Source organism: Sminthopsis crassicaudata, chromosome 5 (assembly GCF_048593235.1).
Source record: "Sminthopsis crassicaudata isolate SCR6 chromosome 5, ASM4859323v1, whole genome shotgun sequence".
Taxonomy (NCBI): Eukaryota; Metazoa; Chordata; class Mammalia; order Dasyuromorphia; family Dasyuridae; genus Sminthopsis; species Sminthopsis crassicaudata.
In genome coordinates, this window is record NC_133621.1 from 135,098,349 (window position 1) to 135,122,592 (window position 24,244).

The 24,244-nt window shown below is 37.3% G+C and overlaps 2 protein-coding genes across 4 annotated transcripts in view; one reads left to right on the plus strand and one right to left on the minus strand.

Annotated features, from left to right (window-relative positions):
• ZNF277 (zinc finger protein 277) overlaps positions 1 to 423 on the minus strand; it is a 156,142-nt gene extending 155,719 nt beyond the window's left edge. Inside the window, exon 1 of the mRNA XM_074268285.1 lies at positions 208 to 423. Coding sequence (XP_074124386.1) covers positions 208 to 292 — 85 coding nt within the window. The 5' untranslated portion in view covers positions 293 to 423. The remainder of the gene's footprint in view (positions 1 to 207) is intronic.
• DOCK4 (dedicator of cytokinesis 4) overlaps positions 421 to 24,244 on the plus strand; it is a 498,642-nt gene continuing 474,818 nt past the window's right edge. For all 3 annotated transcript variants that reach the window (XM_074268282.1, XM_074268284.1, XM_074268283.1), the window contains exon 1: positions 421 to 987. In XM_074268282.1, coding sequence (XP_074124383.1) covers positions 951 to 987 — 37 coding nt within the window. In that variant the 5' untranslated portion in view covers positions 421 to 950. The remainder of the gene's footprint in view (positions 988 to 24,244) is intronic.

Genomic DNA, 24,244 nt, shown 5'->3' on the forward strand with positions numbered 1-24,244 from the left:
CAAATATGCGCCTCCGCCCCCAGCCCTCCCCCGGGTCGCAGCGCCATTCCCAGCGCACACGTGGCTGCGGAGACAGCAGGCTTAAGGCTCCTCCAAGCTCTTCCTGAAAGTCAGTGAGAGTTTTAGGGTTTGTGTCACAGCTGGGACCACTGGAATAGGAGGCAGGAAAGCAAACTAGGCTCTGTGCAAGGCGGCCACCAAACTCACCTGCATCACTGAATTTGCTGCTGCTGCTGCTGCCGCCGCCAACACCATCTCCAGTGGCAGCCCCCGCAGCCCCCGAAGAAGCCATCCCGCTGGGAATGGGGGGGGAGGGAACTCTTAGAGCCTGGGAGCGAGTTTACACCTCACCCCACCCCCAACTTCAGTCTTTCCTCCACTCCCAGACGTACCCACAAACCGCTCGCATTCAGCAGAACCGACCCCGGGAGAGTGGGAGGGATCTCCATAGGCCCCACCCCAGCCACCCGAGCGCCCCGTCCCTTCGCCGTAGTGAGGTGAAGAACTACAACCCCCATCATGCATCGGAGGGTGCAGACGGGGAGGAGGGAAGAAGGGGGAGTGGAGTGGAGTGGAGGAAAGCAGTGGGGGCGGTGCGCCCGAGAGTGCCCCGGCGTGTTCGCTTAGTTCAGTGAATCAGAACAATGCCTGCGCGTCTGAATCCCCGGGAGCGCGTCTGAGGAAGCTGCGAAGAGGTGCAGCGGCGGCAGCAGCCCCAGCTTCAGCAGCCTTAGCATCCGTAGGCAGCGGAGCCCGCGCAGTGTCAGCGCTTGGGCAGACTCCAGCCTGACCCTTCTCCCTCTTGCTCAAGGACTGAAAGCGCTGAGCTGCTTTGGTCCTATTGCCGCTGCTGCTACTCCGGCTTCTGGTTTATTGTTTTGAGTTTGCGAGGAGGTGTGGGAGGGGGGAAAGAAGAGAAATAGAGAGGGAGCACGGAATCTTTCTTAGCCATGTGGATACCTACAGAGCACGAGAAATACGGCGTAGGTGAGTCTTTCCGCGGGCGAACTTTTATTCTCCCTCCCGTGCTTGCGATGTTCCTCTTTCCCCTCTTTTCTGCTCTCCTTACTTGCCCCCTATATTTAGGTGAGGCTGGAAATGGGTAGTTGTGACATATTATAGCCAGTCCCCCGTAAGCTCTCCTCTTTTGCCCTGATACGGTACTCTGCAGATCGGGTCCAAGCGGGGGGAAACATCCCCGCCCCCCAACTCTCGGGACTGGGGGCTGGAGCCCGCCCCAGAGAAACCCCACGCACCCTCCCCCTCCTTGACTACCCTCCCCCTTCCTGATCCGCTGGCTAGCGATCAGCCGGTCAATGCAAAGGGAAAGGATCCCTCAGCTCTGCGTTGCCTACTCTGATCTCCGTCTTTGGAGTTTGGAAGTGGAGATGGGTGCATGTGTGTGTCAAGTTGCAAGGGAAAGGGCGAGCCTCTTTCATAGTCCTCCCCTTCTCCGTCCTCCCTTCCTCCCCCCTTCCCCCCGCCAAACCCCGGGATCCGAAACGACAATCAGCTGCAGAGATTTCCCGGGAGGAGGGTTGGGGACAGAGAGAGAGGAAGGGGAGGGAAAAAAAAAAACAACCCGAAACCAACAAAACCAGAAGGGGAAGACAAACCCTTCCTTCTGGCTCGCATCAACATCCCCAGAGTGCAAAATGTGCAATAATCTACAAAGGAGCAATTCTGACAGGAGACTGAGCCCGCTCTATTCCTCCCCTAACGCCCTGCTCCTCCCCATCCCCCCGCATATTTTTATTGGGTATCTTGTATTAAGTGGTCTTTTTGGGGGTGGGGGTAGTGGGAGAGTTTCTCTTGTGAATTTCGTTGGAATTGTTCCCTTTCCCTGTCATTTGAAAAGGAACGAGGACTTGGTTATGTTTTCACTTCTGGCTACTGCGTCCGGTCCGATCCTGGGGTCAATGCAGGGAGTGGGGAGTGGGGTGGGGTTTTTTTTGGGGGGGAGGAAGCTGGAAAGTGCATTTTCAATTCCGAGGAGTCAGCTAGAGGTAGCGGTGGGTCAGCCCGAGGCAGGAGGGCATGTTTTAAAGAAGGACCTGTCTGACTTTGGCGTTTTGAGAAAAAGGAAAACAGTGTAACAGTCGCTCCTCCGTGCAAAGGTGAACAACAAAGGACATTAATGTTGACTGATGAACACTGGATTCTCCCTTCTTTTCCCTCCTCCCATTTAATACGGACTAGAGTTCCCGTTCTTGTTTGAATTAAGCTGGGTTCTTCCCTCTTCCCTATCCCCCCCGACTCCATACGGATTTTCAGGGTTTGCTTTTTTTTTTTTTTTTAAATAAATGGGGTTTGCAGTGAAGGTCCTGAAACAAAAATGGGCTAATCGAGGCCTTGAAGGTCTCACTGAGATCAGAACCTTTATAGAATTTATCTATTTTCCCCTTATTTCTTATCTGCCATCTACTGCCGCCAGGCAGTGCTTTTGAAAAGGGCAAATCTCAGTAGATGTGGATTCTGTGAAAAAATCTGCTTTCTTCCCCCTCACATTCGTTTCCAGCAATTAAAAAAGAAAGATCAAAGTGCTGTTTGTGGGAGTCATTTTCACTGGGGACCCTTTCCCCACCTCCCCATTTTGCCTGGGGGAAGGACCGTGGAACCCTCGGAACTGACTTTGTGAAGTGATTAAACAAAGTCATCTCGTCTTTTGCTTGACCTATTAAAAGCCTTCATTCTGCATTCTGCTGTGTTGAGTGGTTAGCAAGACAATAGTTTCTTCTAGACGAGTTTGGAGTGTTTCACAGTCATTCTTTCCAGCTTTCTCCTTTTCCTAGGTTGCTTTTATATTTTTTTTCCTCGTTTAGATAGAAACCTAAAGAGTTTGTCTTTGTTTCTGAGCCCGAGGAAGAGGGTATCATCTCAGGATCATCTCATCTCACTGGGTTCAACAATTAGTGCTAGAAGCCAAGACCCATTCAGGGCAACCCCGTCCCATTTGGAGTTTATCCTAAATGTTTTTTTCTTCCAAGTGTTAAATTATAGAGATTATCGATGGCATTCATTTTCTTTACTTCTTTATGTGCCAGGTCACAGCTGGGTTGCTAGTATCGATTAGCTCTCCGACTCTCCTTTCTTTACTGTTATGGGCAGGTTTTATAAACCACTCTGGGGTTTCCTGGAGTGGCAAACAGGATATTATCAGTCAAGTATTTCAAGCTGCAGCAAAACCACTCAGATTTGTGTGGTGATAGTTGTGATTTGGAGGCCACTTCTCTGAGTGGGAAAAGGTGGCAGAGGAAGGGGGGAAAGTGGAAAGATGAATGTTTCTTGCCAGAATTATTGCTTCCCTTTGTCATTTATACTGCAAACTTTTGAGGGCTAATAATATTTTTTATTATTTTTCAAGCATTTGGCTGGTGGTTGCTTGGTTGTTCACCATCCATCTGTTAGGATTTTTTGGAGTGCCTGAGAAAAATTTGCTAGGATACTCCAGCATGCAGAGCTTCTTTCTTCACCATGGAGAGAACTATTTGTGGCTGTTAGTTAAAGACTTCTCCTCCTCCTCCCGTTTACCCTTGTTAAATGTGTGTTTTCTGTAGTTCTTATGAACCCCAGGGAAGAAGTTTTGCAATTCTTGGTCCAGTTGTCATTCAGTTTTGTAACTAGTAGAAATAAATTGATCTTTTATAACCTGAAGTGTTCAGTCTTTGATGCCTATGAAAATCTAACACTTCTACTGTAGTACTTAAAAAAAATCTCATGACCCCTATGTATCCACATAGAAAACATTTATGCATTTTTTAGATCTGTGTTAACATTTCACAAATATAAGCCATATTCTCCATTTTCTTTTTAATATATTTGGGGGGTGTTTCAAAGAGGTTTAGAAATATAAATTCTCAGCTGGGCTATGGGACATCTTATGTTTAAGTAATAACCATCCTTTTGTTAAAGCAAGCTATGTTTTGTCATGGACCTGAATTGTCTGAAATTAAAAAATTATGAGAAATAAAAATCAGGCTACATTTCTGAGTATAATATAATTCTATCTTTTGAGTGTGACTTATAATATCACTCATGATAAAATGACTAAGTTTTTTAAGTTGAACAATTATGGTTTTGAACTATATCAATTAGCAGAATGGAAAAGAATATTGGTCTGATATGCCAGAGACCAGAGTTCCAGTTCTGATTTTACCCTTAACAAGCTGTGTGACTTTATGCACAAGTTGATAACTTTGCTGGATCTTCACCTGTAAAATGAATGGGTCAGACTACATGATGACTTACATTCCCTTAAGCTATAGTTTATAGTTCTGAAACTACCCATCATATGTATCCTTTAGAAAGAAGAGCATCTACATTTTGCATAGCTTGCTGTGTGGCATATACTTTTCCCTTGGCATGCCAAAAATGATTTTTAAACAAGATGAAGAGCTAAGCAAAAGCCACCTGGTTTCTTGGAGGGACTACTAGGAGCCAGGTGGCAGTTGCTCACTTTCACAGTCTGTCTCATCCTTTCCAAAAGGAGTTCCTCCAATGATGAGTAAAGCATGCCCACCCTTCTCAAAATGTTTTCTGATTTCCTGCAGACTGAATAATTTTCCAGAGATAAAGAGGTCACCTTCCTTCTCTATGTAAGTGGGGATTGCCCACATAATAGTTCAGAGCAATGAAGGTGTGATTGCTTCAGGATTCATTCAGCAGGTAGTTGTGTGGTTCCTACAGTGAAAGGGTATCTTGGTATACAGCATAGAAAACAGGCCTGGACTACAAATGAACAGAGTTGAATTGTAGAAGGCTTTGCCATTAAACTAGCTCTGTGTTCTAAGGCAACTTTTTTTTAATCTTTCTGAAATTCAAATTCTTCACCTGTAAAATAGAATTAATAAAATTTGTGCCATCTATCTCACAATGTTGTTGTGAGGTTCAAATGAGATGATAGATTAAAATACTTTATAATCCTAAAGTACTATTTGCAGATGAACTATTTTATTGTCTCTAATATCCCCATGGGGATAATCTATTATTTTTTCAGTTCTATGACCATAGACATCACTTCTAACTTTTCTCAGCTATTTAATTCACAAATATACACCCTTGTCTGGGCAAGGGATTAGGGATGAATCAGCGCAAAGCCATTAACATAACAGGTAAAACGGCTCTGAATGCATGCTGTACATACCACCTGGGAGTTAATAGTATAATTTTGTATGTAAAGGATATACTCTACTATAGTACTATTGCTGAGATCAACATTAATATTATTACTAGTCATTCATTAATTTACCAAACAGGTCAGCCAGGGGATAGTTACAAAAAAAGATAAAAGAATTCCTGTCTATAAGGAGTTCAGAATCTACTGAAAGAATCTACATGCAAACAGCTATGTATTACCAAGCTATATGCAGGATAAATATACAGGAAATAATTAACAGAGAAAAGTCACTAAAATTATTGACTATAAATTCTGCTGGACATTGGGAGAAATAATATCTAAATTAGATGGGGCATCTGCTCTCAGAAGTTTAGAAACTTAATTGAGTCATCAAAAATACCTGCCTGTATTTTCCAGAGAGAGGAAATATGCTATCCTGAAAAGAGCAAAAGACTTAAAAGTTAGAAGATGAGAAATGAACACCTGGGTTGTAGGAGTGTGAGCTTGGACATATCACAACCCCTGTGTAACTCAGAGATGTAAAAAGGGGATGTTGAAGGCTATTCTGCTGACTTCATAAGGGTTGTTGGAGTGAAAGTGCTCAATAAACTCTTATGCTTTGGCTGATTTTTCTTCTTAAGGTTTATTGTAACAGAACTAATACCTGCCCCTTCATAAAAGTTATTTTAGAGTTGTTTCCTTCAAAAAAATGTAATTGTATTCTTGTCTGGGGGAGAATAATAAGTAGGACATGCTTTTTCTTTTAGCTTGTTCATTACACACCTGCAAATTCATTTTAAAGAGTGTTTTTTTTAAAATTTTTGATTTCATAACATTTTTTGGTATCCAATAATGTGTGGTTGTAATAATATGAAAGTAACATTTAGAAAGAGCTCAATACTGGATGAATAGTTTAAACTTTTTCTTAAATGGTAGAGGGAAGAGGGTTTTCCATTTCTTGGTAAAATCTCACTGATTGGTCTAAAGACATTAGGATGGGGACTGATGAATCTGTTTTAGTCTATTGTCTGCTTTGGGACCTTATTATCAATGTCTTTTCTTACAGCTACTTCCCAGCAATTTAGAGATATTCTTGAAACAATTGTGTCTTCCTTTATTACTTTGTTGGAAGATAATTCTTGAAGTGGCAGAATTCTAGATGATTACAATCATTTAACCTATTTTAATAATTTTGGCATTAAATAATAGTGATTGAAGATCATCATGATGATAAAAACTTACATTTGTATGACCTTGGGGTTGTGAATAAGTTTCACTTATATCCTGTTTTGATTATCACTGCAACTGGATGAAGTAGCTTAATTAAAGAGGTTTTGATTTGTTTAAGATCAATGGGATAGAGACACACTATCATAAGAGACTTCCTACAAGAAGACTAGAATACAAATCCTCTGTTAGCCCATTCATAGTCCATTCACCAGCAACTACATGAACAATGTAGCTACAAAAATGAATACCTTGTGTGTGTGTGTAGAAGTGTGATGTAGAAGGAACCTTGGATGTGAAGTCAAAAAAATCTGACTGACACTGTGACTACAAGCAAATTCTTTAAAAAAAAAAAATTATATATATTTTTCTCAATTACATATAAAAACAATTTTAAACATTCACTTTGTTTGCTTTATTTTGTGTTCTAAATTCTATCCCTCCTTTCCTCCCCTTCCCTCTCCCTGAGAAAGCATGCCATCTCATAGATTATATATAGATGATGTAAAACATTTCCATATCAGTCATTTTGTGGAAGAAAACTTGAACCAAAAGAGAAAAACATAAAGAAAATGAAACATAGTATGCTTTGGTTTATATTTAGATTCTATTAGTTCTTTTTGTGGAGATGGATAATTTTTTCATCATGAGTCCTTTGGAATTGTCTTGGATCATTGTGTGCTGAGAATAGCTAAGTCATTCACACTTGTTCATCATACCATATTGCTGTTACTGTGTACAATGTTCTCTTGGTCCTGCTCACTTCCTTCTACATCAGTTCATGACTTTCCAAGTTCTTCTGAAATTAACCTTCTCATAATTTTAAACTGAGCTATTTTTTGGAGTTTAATTTCTATAAAAGAAATGATCTAGAAAAGATTTTTGGAGGAGGTAGCGGTAGGGTAAGATTTTAAGAATTTCACTGAACTTGTCACAATTACAGATCATTTAAACAATCAGATTCTGTAAGTGGAGGGGCACTGATACATAGTGGATAGAGGGTTGGATTTTGTAATTAGGAATCTTACCCAAGTTAAAACACTATTTAGCACTACTTAGGAAGATCCTGAGCAAACCCCTTAACCTCTTGATCCCTCAGCATTTCTAGAAGACTCATCTACAAATTATGTATTTGCTGCTAGATGTCTGGGATATAAAATCCTAGATATTTGACATGCTAAAATATACCCTAAATATTTATTTTGTTCAGAAGATATGGCCATCATGTACTTACCTCAAAAGTCAGCAGTCCTTTAAACAAATAAGATTAATAGAAAATGATTAAAATGTTTAGTGGTAAAACCTTTTCTGCCTTCAGAGAATCATTAGCTCATGTATTTTCTAAGTTATATTAATGAGAAAACTTTGGACATAGTAAATTTTATAAATTTTAGTGAACAGATGAACAGATCTAGATTATGACAGGCATATGATAAATATTCTGTGCTCATATACTTTCTACTATACTTATACTGATGTCTATACATAAACTTAGTTCTGATTTGAGACGGTTTCCTTTAAAAAGGATGTTATTTCTCCAATATGAGAAAATGCATTTCTTTGTTCTAAAATGTAACTTTTAGGGAAGGAGCCTCTCTAATTTCTGGAATCTCCTCTACTTTGGTCTTAAAAAGAAGTAATGAGATCAATCAATTACATATTGATCACTTACACTTAGACTTTATTTCCCAGGACAAAAAAGCTTCTTGTTGACCTTAAAAAAGGAAAACACAAATCTATTTCACAGGAAGACATTATCAATTGTGGCACTCCAAAGGAGAGTGTGCCATTTGGCATCAACTCCATTTGACCAAGATTGTTGATTGTAATTAAAAGGAATAAGACAGCTTATGTGACTTGTTTTCTAAATAAGCTGGAGTGGTAAGCTCAATTGTCCTGATTGCAGCACAGTGCTATTGTGAGGATCAAATGAGGATAAAGTTTGTGAAAGAGTTTTTGTAAAGTGTTCAAGTAGGGGTCAGATGATCACTTATTGGGATGTTGCTTGAAAGAATTGAAGCTTTAGGTTTCTATTGGACTCTCCTTGAAATTTTGGATTTGTTTGCTTCTATGACTGTAATCCTAATGTAGCCAAGATCATGGATTCTGTCTACAGAGCAGTGAAAAACTACTCATCTACTTTCAGGTCTTCGATCACAAGAAAAACCTTCAGGAAAATGAATTTATTCAAATTGCCTGCTCTATTGACTATGGGATAGTAGTGTCATCTTTATGTACAATGGATGACAAGCACATTATTCATTCACTTACTGAATAGAATTATCAAAAATGTAGAGGAAATACAATCAGATTTATCTTTGAAGTGTCAATTTATCCCTCCTTTTATTAGGTGTGTAATTGGCTGGTGGCCCAGTTTATAGTCTTAGGTTATTTTTAGGTGTAGGGAGTAGACAAAAGGACCTTTCCCAATCATAGAATTGTTTGTTGTTACTGAATTCTTTCACCTTCTCTGTGTCCCTGTGTTGGGGTTTTCTTAGCAAACATACTAGGGTGGTTGGCCATTTACTTCTCTAACTCATTTTACAGATGAAGAACTGAGGCAAAAAGGATTGTGACTTGTGCAGGGTCACACAGTTTATAAGTGTTTGAGGTCAGATTTGAACTTGGGCCTTCCTGACTCCAGTCCTGGTGCTTTATCCACTGTCCACATGTCCCTCTAACTGTAGAGTAGCTATCATTTTATTGGTATGTATTCAGGAATGTAGGAATAGGTATGAGAGTAATTAGCATCTAGATAATATTTTAAGATTTAACAAAAATTTATTATGGGGATCTCGTTTTATCCTCATAACCAGCCTGGGAAATAGGTAATATTCTGATCCCAATTTTACAGATGAGAAAACTTAGTCCAACTGGGTAAGGACTTTGCCTAGAATCACAGTTATTAAATATAGAAACTAGATTTGAACTTAGATCTTCTCAATTCTATGACCAGCACTCTATTCACTGTGCCATCTATCTTCTCATTCTCACTAAAACAAAGAACTAACTTTTGTCATCAATCTTTGTAAAATTGGTAACACATACACTTTTATTCTTTTGTCTTAAAATAATAAATTTTCTTTCTCACTAGTGTATTCTTTGGCTAAGGTGCTACTTATTTTTATTTCTTTGACAGTTTCTACCCAAACAAATATTTTATGCCATATTGTACATGTTTTTGAGGTTTCCAAAAAGTATGTTGAACAACAGAATGCATAAATGATATTTTAGTAAACACAATTCAGAATTCTTCATCTAACAGCTTATGCATATCATAAAGTATTAGGATTGTGAGATTCTAGATCTCTAGTTGCAAGGGATCTCAGAGGCTAACTGACTTATAAGGAAGTTTAAATAACTTATTTAGGATCATAGAGGTAGTAAGCATTAGAATGAGGTTTTGAACTTAGGGCTTTTGATTCCAGAGTCAAACCCTAAGAAAATATTCTTCTATAGTTGTTAGGGTGAATATATAAACAATCTCCCAGAGACTCACCGATTTATACTATTCAACTCTTTACCATTTGTGAAGCACTTTCTTTATATGTTTGATACAAGGAAAGTTTTGGAGTCTGAGAGGATGAGATTTTTTACTATGTGATCTGCTACTTATTTCCTGTATAGCTATGGCTAAGTCACAACTTCCCTGACATTCTTTTTTTCTTATCAATGAGATGAGTCTTCTGAGTATTAAGGTATTTTCTGGCTCAGAATCCATGATATTATTAATAATGGTTGATATTTATACAATACTTATTATAAGTTAGCTTATTTGATCTTCACAAAGACCCAATGAGGTGATTATTATTAACATCCTCATTTTACAGATGGGGAAACTGAGGCTGAGAGATGTTAAGTAACTTGCCTAGTATCACATACTTGCTGTCCTGAAATCGGGATTTGAACTCAGGTCCTATTGATTCCAAGTCTATATCTTTAGCTACTGTGTCACCTAATTTATCAGATCCTATAATTCCTTTAAAGCGGGTGGTGCATTTTAGTGGGTGATACAAGTATTTAACTGAGACACAGTTAAATGAATAGCTTATACTCATGTATAATATGTAGTAAGGGGAGAGTTGGCATTTGAATCTAGCACCCTGGACCCCAAATTCAGTGCTCTTTCTACCACATAGAGAATGCTGCATTTGACATCTATCAGAGAAGACTTTGAACTACTGAAAAAACATTTTTATTGTGATAAATAAAATGCTTTGACTGTAGCTTGAGCTACCTAGTATGGAGACATGGGGTGTTTCCTTTGGATGAAAGCATTGACTGGGATGAGTTGTACCTGAAGCAGCTGACTTCATTCTGTCATTCAATTCCATGAAGTTCCCTGTTCCAGAGTTATAAATTTAAACCAAATTTCCTCTTCAAATTAGTTTGCTTGCATGTGATCCTGCTACTGCATAACATCCTTTCTCACCCACTGTTGAAGTCTCTTTGGGCTGGAGTATTCACACCACCTTTTTAGATTCACATTTTGGGAAAGAAAAAACAAATATTCATCTCTTCTCTAAACCTATGAAACAAATTTGCTTTTAATAAAAATTCAACAATTTATGAAGCACTTAAGTGTAACGTGCTCTCCTGGCAGTTACAATTACTAGTCTGTCCTAGACCCACCAGAGTACCTTTGACCACTGTCCTTTGCAGTGTGAGCTCTACCCGGCTCGCCTCCTCTGAGGCCTTCTAAGGTCTCTGGCCACAATCTCTTGAATCTATAGCTTAATAACCGGTAGCGCACTCAAGAACAACCACGTGTAATCTTAAAAGCCTTTATTATACCTACTCACATAATGCCCTAACTGATGCCCTGACTTGTTGGTTCCCGAGTGAACACCTGGTCAGAAGACCCACGTGTTCACTACCAAAACCCTTACCTCTTTCGGCTACCCATCTTGGCTTGGCCACCCAGGCTAGGGAGCCAGGGTGAACAGCACGAGGTTAAAGAGGGCGGTTGCTGCCTGCAGTGGGCTTACATAGGGCCTGTGAGGTCACACACACAGCCAATCAGCGAGAGAGTCACCCATTACGAAGCTATCTCAATATGGCCAGGATCCCGCCCAAGGGCAGTCCTAATATCCACAGAAATTACTTCCTGGGGCACTCAATCTCCCGATGTGCTGTGTCCGCCCATTTAAAGGGCCCTTACACTTAAGAATTTCAGCTTGAGAATTAGCATACACATTCTATTATATTGTAAATTCTCCTCCTCACATCCTTTATTTATCTATTTATTTGTTCATTTACTTAACTCCTTCATTCATTTATTTTAAGGCTAGAGTTTATATTCCAGGAATATTTTGGAGATGTTTGTCTTGATACTTGCTCAAATAAGACAGTTTGACCAGATTCTGATTTGCTTTTATGATGGCTCAGATAAAATAGACTCACTTTTTTAGGAGTAGTTCAATCTGACATAAGAGTTAAATGAATAGATTTCTTGCCCTTGGGAGCTTGTTAAGTTAGGACTTCAGTTTTAATGTAAGCTGCTGTTTACTGTCTTAATTCCATTGTCAGTTTTATATCCACTCCCTTCCCCCTTCATTCCACACCCTACAGCCTTGGGCCATACACTTGTCAGTGATTTAAAAAAAAAAAAAAAAAAAAAAACAATGACTTTGAATGACTTTACTGCATGTGAAGAAGGATCCTGCTGGACTTTCTTTTCACATCTTCCTTACACATCTCCTTACAGTGACCTACAGAACCAGCAAACAACACAAGTGTTTGAATTGTTTCCTTGGTCCCTTTTCTGGGGTTTTCTGGGTGTTGCTGTTTGCAACAAAATTATAATGAGAATTCTAGCAAAGTTCTAGGTACCTCTTATGACTATTGCCTGTTCTGGCTGCCAGTGAGGGTGAGCAGGGACACGGATAATTAGCATTATCAGAAAATCTACCTGCTAGGTCAGATTGCTGTTCTTACTAATTACTAGAGATGTGGGCGTAGTGTATAGAAAAGCTCATCTTCTGGAATTCAAACCTGGTCAGAGATACTTTACTGACAGACTGTGTGACTCTGGGCAAGTCACTTAATCTTATTTATTTCAGTTTCCTTGACTGTGAAATGATCCAGAAATGGAAATGGACAACTGAACAACAATTAAATACTAGAGATGTGAGAATGGCATGAAATACCTAGAATGTAACTGATCTGATATTGAGGAATTCTACTTCTCTGAGTATCTGCACAATTCTGTTTGCTGGGAAAATGAGGTAGATGGAAATAAAGATGAATAAAAACCCAATTTCTGTCTTCAAGAGTTTAAGCTCTAGTGGGGATAAGCTAACTACAGAGAAAAGTGGAACACAAAATAAAATATAAATAAGAATGTAAAATATGAGATCAGAAAATTTCTGGCTAGGAGGAGACTTCAGAAAGGAAAGAAAGCAGTCTTCTGGAGCCAACTTGATCCATGATTGTTAAATTTTCAATTTAACATTTACATCTTGATTATGGGCTAATGCTGAAAATCAGGCTGCATTTGAATTGAAGAGGTGAAAGTACTGAGAAAATGGAAGTAAGAGAATCCTGGTCCTGGTGAGCAGGTCTCTTGGGAAAGAGGCAGGAGGGAAAAGCCATGTTCTTTATATTAGTTTATATTATTATTATTCTTTATAGTAGATTTTTCCAAGTTAGACAAGAACATGACATGGAGCATCCACTGGAAACCTGAAATAATCAACACAGAGTTACCGAAAAACGTGTTTGCCAATGTGCTAGACTTCAAAAAACATTACGTTACTTCCTATACTTTTCTTTCAGGAATTATATGACATGTTTGCTTGTTTCAAAAAAATTAGTTTAGTGTTCAGGACAAGGCATGTATATTTTTCTTCCAAAACTTTAAAATGAAGATTTTTGACTTGACATGATGATGATGATAATGTCGCTTACTAAGACTATAGTTTAGATATGTGCTTGAGGAAACAGTTCTCTGATATCCTGGCCAGCACAGCATCTTGCAAAACAATAGCTTTTTTTTTTTTTTGGTGATGGTAGTGTTGGGATTATCTCCACTCTGGTTGAGGTAGACTGCTGCAATGAATGACTAAATTTCAAGTACCTGAGCTGAGCTATAATTTAAATAACTAGAAGATTTTTTTTTTCTTCTTCTTTTTTTTTTTTTCTCTTCCTTCAGGAAGGATTTTTACCCCAGTCTTGGCTGATCTTATGCTTAATGTTAATACTTTGCTTTAAAAAAAAATTGTTTTATGTTTTCTAAGTCTAGCAAAAGAAATAAAATGGATGTAGTTTGTTATTTTCAAGAAATTCTTGGAGAGATGAATGTAAGTCATTATAAAATATTTATAGAAAACCAATATTTAGATAAGGCAAGTCTTTGTTTTTCTCCTTCCTTCCTCCTTTCTTCCCCTCCCTTCTTCCCCTCCTCTCTTCCTTTTTTTTCTCCTAAGATCCAGTTCCACATCATCAGCATCTGGACACCTCCATCTAGATGACTTGTAGGCCTTTCAAATTATTATGATTTCCAAAATCAGAGCCAGTCATCTCTTTCCCACCCATGAAAATTTCCAATTTCTTTTGAAATTTGCTGTCATCTTTCAAATCATCCAAGATCATAGCTTTTGGGTGGGAAGTTCTTCCTGCCTAGAATATACTCCCTCCTCATCTTTGCATTTAGAACTAGCTACTTTTAAGCTTCCTGCTCATGTACCATCTCTTGTGAAGTCTTTCTTGTTTACCTTAGCTTTTAATGCCCTGTCTTTCCTGAAATTATGTTGTCTACTTGTTTTATTGCTCCAAGACAATGTTAGTTTCCTGAAGGCAGGAAATTCATCCCTAAAAAAAATGCCTTACATTTGCTTAGTAAAAGCTCAATAAATGCTTCTTGAAGAATTGGATTAAAAGAATAGATTTGGGATGAGTAAGAAAGAGGGTAGAAGTACAAGGGCTGGTTAGAGATGGGTAATATCAAAGTCTTAGAGTCATATGTAGTTGTAATCAATGGTGAGATGGAAGATGTAAGCAAACCAGTAATCTGAATGACTGAAATTAAGTGGAGATGGAAAATCTTAGGACATAGATATAATTCTTTTACAATATAGTATGGCATTTATGGTTTGTAGTAATACAATGTAGTGATTTTTCTGAAAAAAAAAAATCAAAACAACTTGAGTTTTATTCTGATGCTGCTATGCTACTTCTCAAAAGACTGTGTGGCAAGTTAGTGAGACTCTGTAAGTGATTTATTTTTATTTCAAGTTATACAGAATAGCTATATGAACTTAGACAAATCACGTAACCAACTTTTTTCAGTGGGTCTCCATGTTCCCATGAAGCTTTCCCTCTAAAGTCTTCACTCCTGATTTTGTTATTTTTGCTGGAGACGTCATTAGTTTCTCATAAATACAATTTGCTGTTACTTTTGTCTCTTCTCCCTACTATTAAGAAGCATAACATTCTTCTCATGTCCAGTTATCCTCATTGCCATGTCTAGGATTGATGCTCTTCATCAGGACTACTTGGACAATTGCAGTAACTCTCTTAACAGGTTCTCTGTAATCATCTCTACTTTTTACTCACAAATCCATACTGGTTCCAATATGCATTGGTTTGTCACACTCCTTTTTTCCTCTAAAAATTTCAGTGGCTTCATATTGCCTCTCAAGTAAAGTTAAAACTCCCAAACCTGACATTCATGGTTCTCATTTTAACAAGCATCGCTTAAGTGCTTAGTGTATGCCAGGCCATAGTGCTGGGGATTCCTCTCCCCCTCCCCCAATTAAAGCAAAAACAGTTTTTAAAGAAGTTTACATTTTATTGGGGTGACAAATGGCTAACGTAGGGAGATAGAATATATATTCTATAGGCATCAGTATGTATGTACACAAACACATGCTGCAAGGAAAAGGCATTTTAGCTTTGGAAAACTGGAAGGGTTTCTTAGAGTAGGTGGAATTTGAGCTGAGTCTTGAAGGAAGTCAGAGAAACTCCAAGATGAAGATGAATGTGGAAAGCATGCAAACAGGCAGAATTGCTGGAACATGGATAGAGTATGTGGAGGAAACTAAAATCTAAGAAGACTTGAAAAGGGTGAAAGAATCAGATGAAGTCAGATAAGGGGATTATATTTATTTCATATTTTTAGTTTATCCTCCACAGTCTAGTGCTGATTTATCTTCCGAACCCCATTAACTCAGCCTTCTATGTATTGTACACAAGCCAAATTGAACTGCTCACTACTCACAGAGTATACCTTTGTGTGTTTGCTCATATAGGAAAGAAAGGGAACAAACATTTCTGTAATATTTTCTGTTATCTGATCCTCACAGCAACCCTGGATGGTGCTATTATTCCTATTTTACAAATAAGGAAACTGAAGCAGACAGACTTGCTGAGGATCACATAGATAACAAGCGTTTAAGGTCAGGTTTGAACTTAAGGCTCCCTGACTCCAGGTCCAGTGCTTTAGCCACTGAGTCACCAAGGGCCTCAGCAAAACTTGTGCCTGTAATGTGCATCTTTCTTTCCCTCCTTATCTCTGGTTCCTAACTCCTTGAAAGTCTAGATGAGTGGCTCAATGAATTCCTAAAGCCTTTCCAGATTTCCTTCCTCAATGTATCTCAAATAAATTGTTTTAACAGTTCTCCCATTCACTTGATACTTAGTATTGTTTACATAATGAATTTTGTTTTGTCTTAAGCTCAGTGAAAATAGGCAGCAATGTCTAAAAATAAGTTATATATCTTTTATCTGAACCTAAGAACATATATTTAAAATAAAAAGAACTTTCAGGGATAATCATTGGATGAGGAAGCTGAGACCCAGCAAAGTTAATCAACATAGGTAGACAGCAGAGTCAAAATTTGAATTCAAGCCCCTAATCTCAAATCTGGCTTTTTTTTTTTTTTTTTTTTTTTTGCCTATTCCATCACTGAATGATCTTTTATTTTCCTAGAGCTTGTCCCATTGCTGTTCTCATAGGAGGAAAAATGATTATGGAATTAATTTATAGATTATTCTTAAAGTTCAATAAATAATGCTTTCTCTCTGAAATGGTTTTGTCTCCCTAATAACATTGGTTTGGGTTTAGGTGGGCAATTTCTATGTGATATTATTCTTTCTCAACATTATTTGCTGATTTAACAATTTTATCTTTTTTTAAAATCTTGAACTGCTTAGGCTTCCATGAAGCTATTCTCGTTGTTTTACTTTGCTGAATTAAAATATTTCCTCCCTGCTACTAAATTTGACAAGGTTGTTAACATTTTATTTGTAGGCTATCAGTTGCAATTTTGAACTATATGTGAAAAACTCAAAGAAAATATATTTTAGAAAGAAAGTTCCTTAATTATTTTAAATATCCCCTTGCCTTTCTATCCCAAAGAACTCATGAATAGAAATGTAATGAAACTCTAGACATGGAAAGAGGCAAAGCATCATCTACGATCTCATTTCCCATTCAGTTTAGAGTACTGGCTGACCATACTGTGCAAGACTGGTCAGATTTCACTGACTGGTTGCATTTATTCCCCTAATTGGAAAAAATTAGGACTATTAATCATTGTGACACAAGGCAAAATGTCACTGTGGCATGATATTCTTATTTTCCACCTGAAAAATGATAGCCTCTGAAAGCACAAACAAACTCCTCCTTCACCCCTCCCTTCCTATTTGCTTTCTGGTTGCCATTCCTAGTGGTATATCAGACAAAGAGTAGCCAACCACTGGTCCTATTTAAACACAGAGGGAGAAGGCTGTCCTTCCTCCTACTTCTACAGAAGCAGCTGTGAAAATGAAAATGTGTGTATGTGTGCTTGTGTGTGCTTGTGTGTGTGTGTGTTGCCAGCTTTTGTAGGGAAGGAGAGGAAACCCTTATTATAAGCCAAGAAAATAGGGGTCCTCCTGGAAAAAAGAAATCTTTCTTCATTTGCAATCCAAATTATTTGTGAAAATCTGGTTTTGGGGAGGTGTTTTTTTTTTTTTATTGGTCTTAGTTGGCAAAAAATGAGTTGGGTCTGGATTTTATTTTTATTATCCTACAGTAAGTCAGAAGAGAAATCTTTTTTTTTTTTTTTTTGGAAATTGCCTGTGTTGTCTTTTGAGAATAGTAATTTTCTAACTACAGAAGTAATTAGGGATATAGCACATGAATTATTCTGGTATTGGGCTTTGTAATTTCTTGGTGTTTTGGCATACTTAAAATGTATTTAGGCATTTGAATTTTTTTTTTTTTTAACAAAAAGAATCTTAATTACTTTTCCTGAAAATTCGAAATAAAAGATAGGTAGAACATATTCAGAATTACCTTAAATCATTTTTAATCTACTTGGAATATATCTAATCTTCATTATTTAGGATTCATCACAATATTAAATATTAAAAGTATTAAAGAAAATTTACAAGTGACTATTCAGATGTTTGCTAAAATGACAACAATAACAAAAATAAAACAACAACAATAACCCTTTCTTTAAGCACACATATCTTTTGCTTTTTTGCTGTACTGATTTAATTTGGGGCTTCTGCTAGTTTTCCCTAAAACTATATCATGTTTCTTATAGAGCCCAGGTAACCTGTGATGTGGGTGCAAAGGACTTGGTCAGGATATTTGGTGTTTTGGGCTATGTTTGCAATGTGCTCTCAAGTCACTAAAATTTTTTGAGAACCATTAGCATCTAGAATATGAGCATGATAATACCTGCCTTTAGAAGCAACTTAGTAGTGAGTGGATAGAATGTGGCTGAAGATTTGGAAAACTAGGATTCAAATCCATCTCTGACCCTCTTGACTTCAGAAAACATGTTGGCATCAGTATGTGTTAGGCTACTTAATTTGTTAAGTCATAGCTGGTTGTAGGAAAGTTTTGATCACATGCAGAAGGTGCTAATTTCCATTACTGAAAGGCAGTTCCTTTAACTGAAATCACAGATCATTTAAATGACCAAATCTTCCAATGTTCTATTAACAATTGTGTCGATTATGTCATAGAACTGTTGTTCAGATGGCATAAAATTATATACATATAATGTCCTTATTATATTGATATGCTATTTCTAAAGAATAACAATAAGCTGACATTTCCCCTTAAATATGAAGGAAAAGGAAGATAATGTCATATAGTTGTTGTACTTATTTGTTTATTATTATTTCTTGCTTTGGGGGATGTTTTCTTTTTTAAGTGCCTAAAAATACTTCACTTTAGAGTAATCTAGCACCTAATAGTGTTACCAAGATATGATTTAATCTCATCACATAATAATGCTATACAACAGGATAAAGCTGTCTATACTTGGAAATCAACAGGATAGCAATACAATGGGGCATTAAAAACACTGTGTTATAGTTTAACTGTTAATTTTCAAATCAGCTGGGTGTCTTTTGCCAGATGTCTTCTGAAAACCAAACTATAGCTTCCTTCGTGGGAACATGAAGTCCACAGTTTAGAAAATCTAAAAAATCTTGAATTTGGAAACTTTTGATATAGCTGATTAATGGGATCTGAGTTTTAATTCTTCTAAAACCTCCTCTTTATTATTGTTTGACTTGAAATGTTTATAATTCACTTTTTTATATCTTTAATAAGATCACTTTATAATTGTAATAGGACTTTGATCTTTCTAAAATGCTTATATACCTGTCATCAAGTTGAATTATTGGGAGGAATTCTTGCCTTCTGTGCCATCTCATTGTTTTTGATGAAGTAGCAGTGTACAAGAAAACTTTTAGAAAGTTTGCACAAGAAAGCCACTTCATTATTTAGAGGATGAAACTAAGATCCAAGGAGGTGGTATGGTAGGGTAAGCTGTCACACAGATAGTGTGAATAATAGAATCCAGGTCTCTTATTTGTATACATGTTTGGTTTATGTTCTACTTATTTCCATTCTTCCCTTTATGAAAACATAATGGTGACCTTTACCAAGATGACTTCTACTTACGTTTGTCCATACCAGTGTTATCGTTGTTTAGTCCTCTCCAACTCTTTTTGATCCCATTTGGGGTTTTCTTTTTTCTTCCATTCTTTTTTCAAGTTTAATTTTCAATAGTATTTTTATTTTTCCAAATACATGTAAAGATTTTTTTCAACATTCATTTTTGTAAGACTTTTGTGTTTCAATTTTTTTCCCTTCCTTAGCTCTTCCTTCCCCAATAATAATAAGATATAGGTTAAATATGTGCAACTTAAAAATAATTTTCTTATTTGTCATTTTATGCAAGAAAAATCAGACCCATTTGGGGATTTCTTGATAAAAATGTTGGAATAGTTTGCCATTTCTTCTCCAGCTTATTTTACATATGAGGAAACTGAGGCAAACAGAATTAAATGACCTTCCAAGCATCAAAAAGCCAGGACAGTCTGAAGCCAGATTTTAACTCAGGAAGAGGAAATTTTGTGACTCCAGGCCACTGTTTCACCTAGCTACTACTATACCAGATAATAGACAAAATCACATTTGGAATTAGGGATGTCTTTCTTCAGAGAGAAGTCTGATTCTTTTTTCTCTCCTTCCATCCTCCCTCTCATCTTTTTACTTCTTACCTTTCTTTCCTCTTCTGTTTTTAAATGTATATGTGTTATATTTGCTCATCTTAAAGAATCTGTTCAGTTGATGGGTTTTTTTTTTTACTTGTTTTGATTAATTAAAACTGGCAAATTGTTCTTTTTTATGCAAAAATAATACATTTTTCACCTTTTACTGCTCAAGATGGTTAACAGAAGTTTTCATTTTTGGAGCTGAAAAGTTTCAAAACTCTTAAACAGCATTTCTTTTTAGTCTTGTAGAAGCGTGGCTGTTACAGAACAGAGAATTGACATTGCTACCATTTTTTTTTTTTTTTTTTTTTACTCCCTTGACAACTTGTCAGCTTACCTAACTGAGAGCACGTCAAAAGTTCATGGAATATAAAGAATCTAAATTGGAAAAATACTTGTGCTAAAGTAATACAAGCCTGAATTTAATATTCATCACCCTTTCAGCTGTCTTACTTTCATCAGCAGATCTTGAGTTTGTGGAGTTTTAAATGAGCTGTCCTAGTATCCTAAACATTGAAGATTGAGCTTTTGGTTTTATTTGTGGCCTTCTAATTAAGCTTAGTTTTGTGGAGTATAGGAGATGGGCTGCACAATGACCTTGCATATCTGTAAAGGATAGATAGGGAGTTATTTTTGAGGCTCTTCCTGTTGATACAACCTGTTTCCTTAAATTTCAGAGAGCATTGTATTTTCTAAGGATGCATCTTCTTTTTTTTGGGGGGGGGTTCGTGGTAAGTTTTATGTGTATTTACTTGGTTCTTCAAACTCCTCCCTCACTCCTGCTTTGTGTGTGTGTGTGTGTGATGCTGATAATCTATGGTAGGCGATAATGCTTTTAAATGTTGTCAGCACCACTTGGTGATTATCTGGCACAATGTATAAAGACTTGGGAGGAAAAGCATCCATTTCTGCCTTAATCAGTTGTAATGATGGAATTTGTCATCCTGTTTCCTGGATTTGAGGAACTGACTAATTTTAGGATCTTAATTTCTAACATTCCTTCAAACAGAGACAAGCCAGAAAGCACAGATAAGTTCCTAATATTTCTTTGATTTTAAATCACCCTGTTCATCAGGTGATTTTTACAATGGATCATAGTGTCATAGATTTACAGTTGGAAGGGGAAAGGGGAATCTCATCCAGACACTTCATTTTAGAGTTGAAGAAACTGAGGTACAAAGAAGTTAGATCTGAACCCATGTAGTAAAGTTGGTACATTTGGAATTAAAAAAAAAATCCAATAAGTTAGTTACTTGTGGTATGACTATGCAGGTTTTGAATTTGATTTTTTTTCAATGAGAGGGGAAGAGGATGAGAAAACAAATGATGGAAAATAGTAATAGAAGAAAGCTTTTCTTGATTTACTTTTGATCAAAATGCACGTAAAACCAATCATTTAATTCACATGCCTGGTTACTACAGGGAACAAAAATGATATCCCCGACACAAGCAAATTCTGTGGTTCAGATAAGGGACAATGCAGAGATGTAGATGTGTAGCACTGAGAGAGGGGGGAGAAAAGAAATGAGGTACTGGGAGTTCATGTGTTTTTCTAGTATTGCCTCATTTCCTTTTCTGGCTTTTTTTTTTTTTTTTGGTGGAGAGAATGGAGAAAAGAAATGCCAAGAAAATTTCTTTTCCTCCCATCTAGATCTTGGACAAATATCCACATTTGTCCTAAGCAAAGTTTGAAAATTGTAATCTCTGTATCTTTTCATAAGAAATAGGAACTGGAACTTTGATTCAGTAGTATATAGAATTCCCAGCTAGGGACACTTTAGTGCACATTGACATCTTGGAAACTTTTAGTCTGAGATTTGCCTGGAATCCTGACAGGGTAAATAATTTATCAAGAATCACAAGACCAGTATATGACATAGGTAGAATTTGATCCCAGGACTCTGTAGTTTGAAGGCCAGCTTACTGTCCACTAAACTGCCCTGCCTTACTCCCATTTATATAGTACTTTTGAGTGGTACAAAATGCTTTCTTCCCAACAATCTTGTGTGTGATTGTTCCCTTTTCACAGATAAGTGCATTCTGGCTTACCCGTGATTACATGGCTGGGAGTGCCAGAGATGTGAGATAAGAATGCAGTTTGACATCACAAGCTAACTATGTGCTCTGTGCTACAGAGAACAGAATTTTCTGTATCCTTAAAAATATGCACAGTTATTAGGGGTAATAATGAAAAAGATATGCCCTTATTCTGTTTCCCTTAATGCTTTTCTTTTGCTCCGAGTGGCTGTTTCTTTTATTTACCTGCAAACAGGTAAACATCCTGCTTATATACAGTGTCATGACATTTATTCTTGCCTCTTGTTATATTCACCACTTTCTCCTCCACACGGATGGCAGTACGTTTTTGAGGTGGGTAGGACAGCTGTAAAAACAGCAAGCACAGTGGTCATTTCTGTACACTATGAAAAAGTTGGATGAACAAAAATAATGGGGAGCTCACCTTACTAAAAAACCACACACTACATAAATGAGCTGTAACATCTATGTGTTATTGAAGGAACAAAGCTGTATTTCAAATCTGGTCCAGATGTTAACCATAATCTGTAGCTTTCATTTAAAATAATGAGATTAGGAATAATCTTCATAATTTCCTGATAGAAATTCAAAAAGAAAGAGATCAGGAGAAAGGGTTGTTTGTTCCAGTGATTGTGCATTCCAAAGCTGGGCACACAGTAGGCATTTAGGGCTTAGCGGAGTGAATTGATTGTTGTCACATTGCTGTGTTCCATTATTAGTGTTAGAAGTCTTGTTTCCAAGGAATTATGTTTCCCAGGTGTGCTTTTCTTGTGATACAAGCATGCATCAAGCTTGTGAATGCCACTGAATGGTGAATGGTCATGCCTAAATAACTCCCCATAACACCCTCAGTGATCAGAAGAGTTACTGTAGCACAGTTGGATTTTGCCTTAAGCAAAGGTAATATCATCGAAGAAATTGAAATTTATAGCAAATGATAAATTGGGGTGGTATTTGCTTTTTAAAAAGGATTTGGCAAAGATTCCATTTTAAATAGGCATTCTGTGAATTATAAATACTTCCTGTGAGTTACAAAACATTAATTTGCCTACTATATTTAAAGATATATTATTTATATAAGGAAAATATACGTTTATCCTTATTTTTCCATTTTCCACATAAGGCTGTCAACCTTAACTTTTCCCTATTGTTGCCATTTCTGGTATCAGTCAAGAAGAAAAAAAATTGACATTAATGGACCTGTTTTGGAAAAAAAAAATTTTTTTTAAAGCAGGCCCTTAGCTTTTAGTCAAGTAGTTGATTAGCTATATAAACATAGTACTTTATAGTAGTACACATTTTTCAGAAACTTTATTCCCAGGAGGTAAGAGTAACATAGGAAATGTGGCTAATAATAGCTGACATTTATAGTGCTTTATAGACATCTCATTTGATCCTCACAACCACCCTTGGGAGATATGTGCTGTTATTATCTCATTTTTACAGTTGAGGAAACTGAGGTAGACAGAGGTTAAATGACCTTCCCAAGTTCACAGAGCTAGTGTCTGCAATTGGATTTGAACTCTGCTCTTCTTAACTTAAGGACTAGTACTGAATCCACACAAGGGGGTGGAGTGCAGGATTAGAGAATGTCACTGATTGCTAGCTAAAATAACTCATATGCTGGGGAGCATTAGAATAGGACAGGATGAAATCTTGGCTCCCTCATCTCTGTTCTTTACAACAGCTGCTCTACAGAATCAGCCCAGATTAATAGCACCAGTGCTTCTTTTGGTTATTGATTTCTGTCCCCCAGAGGTGAATTGACTGCACTGAATGGAGAATGGTTGGGAAGATGGAATAGTTAGTTGAGGAGAATCACATTCACTTTTGTTTACCTTGTAATATAAATTACATTTTAGTTTTTTAAAAGGTGTTATTTTAAATGCTGCCTTAACTAGGAACCTATCATTTTGGTTGATTCATCATCCCTGCACCTCCTTCCTTTGAGAAAGGCTGACGACCTTGTCCAAGAATATTGGACTGCAATTTAGAAGGTGAAGATATATCAAGCTTCAATCCAACACCAGTTGTTGCCTACTGAACATTTCAAATTGAATGAGAGCTATTACAAACTCATCATGATCAAAACTATGACTCATCCCCAAATCCTTCTTTCTCCCCAATTCTCTATTTGTAGAAAATTTTCCAGTTTTCGAGGTTTATAATCTGGTTATATCTTTGTCAGATCTTGCCATTTCTACCTCCTCCATATTCCTAGGATCTTATGTGTTCTTTCTTATTACTGTTCTCTAGTTCCTTAGTATTCCCTAGTTCAGGTTCTTGTCACCTGTCACCTGGATTATTGGTCTCCTTGCTTCAAGCTTCTCTGTTCCATTCTCCAGATTGCTGCCA